A 7,599-nucleotide genomic window follows, 5' to 3' on the forward strand; every position below is an offset into this window, starting at 1 on the left:
GTCACTTTGCAGCCATGATTTGCTAGCACTTTTTTTTTTCTTTAAATGTTTGGAGAAGACAGAAAAAGTATTTTTAATTCTCTCAGTGTTTTTCTGTTATTCTGTTATAATTTCTCAGCTGCAGCTCCAGTGGCTGCAGCTAATGTTCAGTGTCCGCTTTGCTAGTCAGACACTAAACATTATCTAAAAGTTTGGGGCTGTCTTCCTCTGTTATTACAAGGTCAAGATCAGTGAGGCCAACTAGGATTTTTTTAAACATTTTTTTCAATCCTGCTGGTTAAACTTTATTCTCTTTCTGCTACAAAACCCCAAATTGTTTAGAATTGCTTTCTATTGAGTTGCCCTTCCATTAATTTGAATTTGGTTGAATCTTGGCAGTCTGTAAAATAGGTTTATGTTTGCTACTCAGTGATTCTTGAGAATAGGGACAAAACAGGTCTCATAGATGAAGCACCAAATTTGAATAAAATATACACAACATATAATTTTTTCAAATATCTGACTAAACTAACCTGGGTCATGTGAGCACAACAATGTATATTTTCCTGGTGTTGCTGAATATTTTTTATTTTAAACATTGTAGTCAGTGGATGATGCCTGTAAAATCCCTTGTCCAGGAGCAGAACTCAACACATTATAATAGTTTAAAACAATTAAAGAAATACTAAAATCATATATTATGACAGTTAAGTATAAGTAGTCATATAAATAATTATAAAAGTATCAATAAATTGAATTAAAAATAATTTTTATATATTTTCCAACTCCATTGAAATTGTCTGACGGTTTTTGTCAACACCGTCAGACATGAAAAGAATGTAAAAAAATCAGGCATTATTGGGGGGCACCAGAACTTCTGAAGACCCCATGACCTCTTCCTTTCTCTTCCTTTGCTAATAGCGCTAGTTAGCTCTGGTTAGCTTAAGTTATTCTTTAGTTTCTTCTTCTGTTTTATTCCTAAATTGCTTGTCACAACCATGATGTGTCAACACTATAACTGACAACTTTCAAAACTTTGATAAAATTTTGTGAAATAAAAGCTTAATTCTGGTAAACTGTAAAGATTTAATGGACCTGATGAGCTACAATATGGCCTCCTTCAGAATAACATCATATAAATTGAGGTAGTTTGGCTTTTTTTCAACTCCGTCAGATTTCAACTCCATCAGAATTTTTGTGACTCTTTCAGTGAAATTGTTGTCAAATCTCACTTAAATGTGCAATTAATTCATTTTAATGTATTTTACATAAATTACATTACTTCACATGTATCAAGTTTTTAATTTTACTCACTAGTTTGTCACCACCTTCGGTTCTGTGTCAACTCCGTCAGATGGATTTTTTGTTGGTTTTTGTTTTAAATAATATTTCTTTTGTTTCTTGAGAATCATTTGTCTGTAAAATGAGTAAAAATATCACTAATAGGGTATTTTAAAAATCATTTTATATTTATTTTTGTCAGATGTTGATGACAAAGTTCTGGGTCAGGTCGATTAAAAATTTAATTAAAAAAAATGCAACCGGGAGCCTGCATCTTTGCATCTTTACATTTCCTAAACATTTTTTGTCATATTTGCATACATAAGGTTGAGAAATAATAATAAAAAAAAATATGGGAAAATTAAAACCCATTTTGTCCCTATGGGCTCTTTGCACCTAAGGCGTTGACGTCACATCTCCAGGAGCTAATGCGGCTCACTTTTTTCCGCTTTGAGTTACCATGACTGGTAGAAAAGACTAAGTCGTATTTCAGATGCAAAAAAACAATACTATTAACATTGTTGTCTTCCTAATATAATGGGCTTTTAAGTTTTCGTTAATTTCCAAGCGATCCTGAATTAAGAAGATGGCTTGTAAATATCTGCCGCTACCAGCTAACGCCGCACAGCAAAGTTTGCAGCCTTCACTTCACTCCGGGTCAGCCTAAAACTACCGGGGACACGGATGGTAAATAAAGGAGCCTCCCTGAGTTATTTCCATGGAATCACTTCTGTATTCAGCCTGAAAGAGTTTATGGGAACCAGAGAGCAGACCAGAGCCAGACAGCCGAGCAACTGATCCGCCTGTACACACTGCTGTAAACACCGTCCTATCTGAGCTCTTCACAAGAAACATGCAAAGGTAATAAAACGAAATAACACGGAGACATGAAGCAACACGGTCATATTTTTCTAAAAGCAGCAACTTTGAACCTGAACAGCTGAACCAGATCTCTGACACCAGAGCTGCGCTACTGTTAAGCTATGAGGCTTGTTGTGCCTCGTCAGGCTTCGTTAGTAAAAAGCCCAAACCGTAACCTCCCCGTTAGTCTGTGACACTAACGACAATAAACACACATAATATACTTGAAAATAAGATAAATACATTGTCCGTTAGAATGTTTAGATACTTAAATAGCACATTTTACAAGAACAATGTCCGAGAATATTGCCTACTAGCATAAGCTAACGTTAATGTTAGCCACAAAGTTTAAGTAAAACTCACCTTCGTGTCAGTGAATGTATAACGAGGCGAACATCTTAATACCTTTCTCCAGCTTACTTGTTGGGGCTTCGGATCGATGTACAAACCTTGGCCAAGCCCTGAAAGCACCTAATGTAAATGATATTTGTATTGGATCGGAAACAATCGAGCCGCTTTACCCCGAACGCGGAAGCTGAGGTGCAAAGAGCCCATTGTCAAGAATCACTGTACTCTGTTCTATTCAGGCGACATCAGTAGCCTCTTTATTCATATGGATCTGCTTTGGAAAAACTGTAGTTTTCCTATTTGTGCTAGCAGCTTTGTTGTTAATCGCTCACCATTGTTTTGACTTGGAAGAATCATTAGTCAGTCATGTTGGCGAACACTACTCTCTCTGGTGAAAGAGGAAGCTGCTCTGTGGGAGGGTCAGTACATGCCTTGCTCAGGTTTGCTTCTGAGGCTCCAGTCTGTTGCAGCCTGTTGTCATTTTTGCAGTTACTTTTGGAAGCATTCTTTTGACGACAACCATGCCGAAACCGCGCTCTTATTTGGTTCTGGAGAACTACATTGGAGGAAAGTTTGTGTCCTGTGGAAACCACATTGACTCCTATGACCCTTCCACCGGTGAGGTCTACTGCAAAGTACCAGACAGCGGCAAAGAAGAGGTAGAAAAGTGCCACATATAGATCATGATGTATTTTAGTGTGTCTTAACATGCATTTCGTTCTTCAGGTGCAATATCCTATCTTTTTTTCCACGTCTACGAATAACTGTAAAATATTCCTCTTTTAACATCATTTTTATGTTTATAATTGTAATAATTTGACTTCATCGTAAATGTTGCTATTGATATTTAATAAGATAGCTGAAACTTTTTAAACAGAATCATTTTGACCATAAGAGAATATTAATTCAGACATCTGCTGTAAAACATTTCAGCAAGATGCACCTTTGCTCTTTGCAGAGTTAACGCAAAAGTAATCATTAAACACCCAGCTCAATAAACGCTGACTTTTCTGCCCCTGGGTGGGAATATTGAAGAGTTGTTGCTTCATAGACTGCTTTGAAAACAAAGCTTTTCATATTTGTGTAAGAAAATATTAAACTGAGGTATTTTCTTATTTGCTTTTGCAGTGTCTGTAAAATCCAATAGGGCTCTCTCAATAGCAGGGAGCTACAGGAAAGATGTTTTCTAGGGTCTCTCCTTAACACATAACTCTGTCTTTAAAAGCAGTGTCCAAAATATCTTTGTATCAAATCTTTATAGATAAATTTAGAAACCAGAGAGGTTTAGTGAACAATAAACTAAACTACACAGACTCCAAAATTAACTACAAAAAGTTTAAGAACACAAAGCCCTGATTTCAGAACCATAAAAAAAAACTAACTTACTCACTTTAGTTTTGTCAGGCAAGATGAGTAAAAATCCCAACAATCTCTAATTTTACCAAGTACTAGAAAATCTGCTGTACTGTATGTGCAGCCGATAATGGAACCTTTAATCTTTAACCATTTCTCTGCCCGTCTTTTGGCTGCAGGTAGATGCGGCAGTGGCAGCGGCTAAAGAAGCCTTCCCTGATTGGTCAGCTCGTAGTCCACAGCAGCGAGGAGACGTCCTCAACAAGCTCGCCGATCTAATTGAAGCCAACATGGAGGATCTCGTGCAAGCCGAGTCAAAGGACCAAGGTGACTTATAGTGGTATCATCATTTTATTAACATGAATCAAGTCGTACCATTTCAAAACCTTCGTTACATGTTAAATGTTTAAAACTAATTATATAAAACTAATTATAATCAAATTCTCTCCAGGAAAATCGATGAAATATTTCCAAGAACACACTCCCAATCCTCCCGGGAGCAGCTGCAGCCAGCACCATGTTAAAGATCAGATGTATTTAGATTGCACTACATAATTTAACGTATGGTAATAGCAAGTTTGACAATAAAATGTTTGGGGTGTTTTTATTGTACAAACTGGTTTGAGTAACTGACTGCATATATTAGCCCCTATTTTCCTACATGATGGCAGTATGGCCAAAAGTTAAAATATATATAACTAAAGCGAAGACAAAATACTTGTCTTGACCCAAAAGCAAGAATAACATAAAATGACACTAATAATGATGTATGTAAACAGAATGTTTGAAACTTGTTTAAAACATCGAGTGCTGTATTGTAGCATACAATATCGAGCATTTAACGTTAAGGTCTTTGGATAAACTGATAGTGATGTTTCTCGCACAATTTGGGTCATCAGGATTCGATTTGTGTTCGGAAGCGAGTACTGGTGACAAGTTTTACTTCAACTCTGCAGGTAAAACTGTGACATTTGCCCGGACTGTGGACATACCCAGGTCCGCGTACAACTTTCGCTTCTTTGCGTCGTCTGTGCTCCACCACACCACCGACTGCAGCCAGATGGACCACATGGGCTGCCTGAACTACACCGTGCGCTGCCCAGTTGGAGTTGGTGAGAGTTTGGCTTGTTTCCCTCAAAGCTTGCAGAGCTTTTGCTTGACTCGTGGGTGTTATCAGATCGTAATTGTTGTGTGCTTAGCTGGCCTGATCAGTCCCTGGAACCTCCCTCTGTACCTCCTGACGTGGAAAATTGCACCGGCAATCGCCACGGGCAACACGGTGGTGGCCAAACCGAGCGAGATGACCTCTGTGACCGCGTGGATGATGTGCAAGCTGTTGGAGGAAGCTGGTAGGACTGCACGTCATAAACTTAAGATGTTCTCATGTAAAATACTTTTTAAAAAAATGATTATTATTATTATTTCTGCTTTCTGTTCTGCAGGCGTCCCTCCAGGTGTGGTCAACGTCGTGTTTGGCACCGGTCAGAGAGCAGGAGACGCCCTCGTTGGCCACCCAGATGTCCCGTTGATCTCCTTCACCGGCTCCACTGCAACTGCTCAACGCATCACAGAGCGGAGCGCCCCCTACTGTAAAAAGCTCTCCCTGGAGTTGGGGGGCAAAAACCCAGCCATTATCTTCGCTGACGCAGACCTGGAGCAGTGCGTCGAGACAACCATTCGCTCCAGCTTCTCCAATCAGGTGAGGCAATCGAGACGAAGACGAGCTTAAGACACTCAAATATTTTTGTTTGTACGATCTTCTCCGTATACTTTGAACCTAGAAGTATATGGAGGATTTATAAAGCCCGAACTACGGATTCAGAAAACATCCCAGAACAGTGTAATTAATTTGTTTCGGGAAAACTGACTTGACATTATAAACCAGTGAACAACAAAAGTGCGGAAAGCTTTTGTTTTCAGTTTTCTCAGAGCAAGTATTGCCATTAAAACTAATAATAGATGCTTTCAATCCTTCCTGGACATTACTGTAAAGATAATCTTGCGTCGCTGTTGTTTTAAGGCGAGAACTCGCTTGTTCTCAAATACCCTCTGGACGATTGTAATGTTACTGTATCGTACCAAATGCAGTTTACACCAAAGACAGGTTGTGATTATTTTGAAAAATGAAAATTCCTCACTTTCTCTGTCATTCTCTACTCCTATAGGGAGAAATTTGCTTGTGCACTAGTAGAATTTATGTAGAGAGGAGCATTTACTCTGAATTTCTGGAGAAATTTGTAGCTGCAGCTAGGAAGTGGAAGACCGGCGCTCCATCTGACCCAAGCAACAACAACGGAGCTCTCATCAGCAAAGAGCACCTAGAGAAGGTGAGCCATTCATTTCTTTTCTGTATTTTTTTTTTCTGCATGCTTTATTGTGAAACTTTTTTTTCTCTCTTTTGCTCACAAGGTTCGCAGCTTTGTGGCACTTGCCAAATCAGAAGGAGCTGTAATCCACTGTGGCGAAGGAGTCGATCACCTAGACCTTCCCGAAGCCAACAAGTCTGGGTACTTTATGCCTCCTACGGTCATCTCGGGCATCCCTGACAGCTCCCGGGTCATGCAGGAGGAGATCTTCGGCCCCGTCACTTGCGTTTGCCCCTTTGACACAGAGGACGAGGCTGTTGCCAGGGGAAACGGGGTCCGCTATGGCCTGTCAGCCACTGTGTGGTCCAGGGATGTGGGAAGAGTTCACCGTTTGGCCCAGAGGCTTCAAGCTGGGTTAGTGTGGACCAACTGCTGGTTGGTGAGAGATCTGAATCTGCCGTTTGGAGGAATGAAACACTCCGGTGTGGGCAGGGAGGGAGGGAAAGATTCCTATCACTTCTTCACAGAGGTGAAAAGCATTACCATCAAACACTAAGTAGGATACGTGGGATGTTTGCATAAGATGTGGTTTGTGCAAACAGGGAGATATTTTATTCTTTTTCTTTGTGTAGATCAGCTTTTGTGAGCTTCTTTGCAGAATTGGATCAATGCATTGGCATTTCCATCCTCACAGATTTCTAGAACCTTCAATCCGATCAAATCAGTTGAAGATTGAAGTCTTATGTTGAAACTACAGAAATGTACACAGTAACATGTTAATGTCCAATGAAAAGAAAATAAATAATTTTGTTTTAAAAGGTAGAAGTTTTTTTTATTTATTTAATTTTACTTATTTTCTCTCTCTCTTTTTTTAAAAGTAAGTTTTGGACCGTGTGTTTTCAGAAGTGTGGGAGAGCTACCTAATCTCAGAGAGTATCCATGCGTTTTTGTAAAAACTTTTTTTTTTCTTACAAAAGTCTTATATTTAAGCCAGTTCCTTTTTTGCGTACATAAATTTGGCAACTAACGTTGATTCTGAATCTGATTCTATTTGCGCAGCATTTTTCAGTCAAAAATGTCACCAAGTGTACCAATCGCCTCTCTGTGTATACGCTGCAACAGTGAAAGCTGCAGTGGAAACCATGATGTTACGTTCACTGAAAATGAGCATGGACACTGCCCAGAGGCAGACAGCAGCACTGAAATAGCTGCAGAATGTTCAGCTGGTTGTGTTCAACATGTGACAACAATAATTTTTCTCATTTTCCGGACTAATTCCTAATTCTCCAAAAATAATACAGCCCTCTGTAGCTAAATTTAAACCCAGGGACCTTCTCATTGTACTGCCTGGTGATAAATGTGATCCTGTAATGTCACATGAGACGACTTTATGCTTACACACTGGAACATGCTGTACTGGATCTTTCTTGGGCTAGTGTGCCAGATACATAAAAACAGGGCACACACACGT

At 39.4% G+C, this 7,599-nt stretch overlaps 1 protein-coding gene across 1 annotated transcript; it reads left to right on the forward strand.

Moving 5' to 3' along the window:
- Positions 1 to 2,754: 2,754 nt before the first annotated feature.
- Positions 2,755 to 6,953, forward strand: aldh8a1 (aldehyde dehydrogenase 8 family, member A1). The gene is made up of 7 exons (XM_014994513.2): positions 2,755 to 3,128; positions 4,002 to 4,149; positions 4,779 to 4,934; positions 5,022 to 5,171; positions 5,265 to 5,521; positions 5,988 to 6,149; positions 6,232 to 6,953. The coding sequence occupies exons 1-7, from the start codon at positions 2,991 to 2,993 to the stop codon at positions 6,682 to 6,684; spliced, it is 1,464 nt and encodes a 487-aa protein (XP_014849999.1). The 5' UTR covers positions 2,755 to 2,990; the 3' UTR covers positions 6,685 to 6,953.
- Positions 6,954 to 7,599: the final 646 nt, after the last annotated feature.

Source organism: Poecilia mexicana, unplaced genomic scaffold, assembly GCF_051168715.1.
Source record: "Poecilia mexicana isolate PSO_F unplaced genomic scaffold, ASM5116871v1 scaffold_21, whole genome shotgun sequence".
NCBI lineage: Eukaryota > Metazoa > Chordata > Actinopteri > Cyprinodontiformes > Poeciliidae > Poecilia > Poecilia mexicana.

Bases quoted from the DNA above. Each gene is read 5' to 3' on its own strand.
- aldh8a1 (XM_014994513.2), top strand. From the start codon at position 2,991: ATGCCGAAACCGCGCTCTTATTTGGTTCTGGAGAACTACATTGGAGGA. The intron at 4,150-4,778 runs GTGACTTATAGT...TCAACTCTGCAG, and splicing joins AGCCGAGTCAAAGGACCAAG to GTAAAACTGTGACATTTGCC. The intron at 5,172-5,264 runs GTAGGACTGCAC...TCTGTTCTGCAG, and splicing joins CAAGCTGTTGGAGGAAGCTG to GCGTCCCTCCAGGTGTGGTC.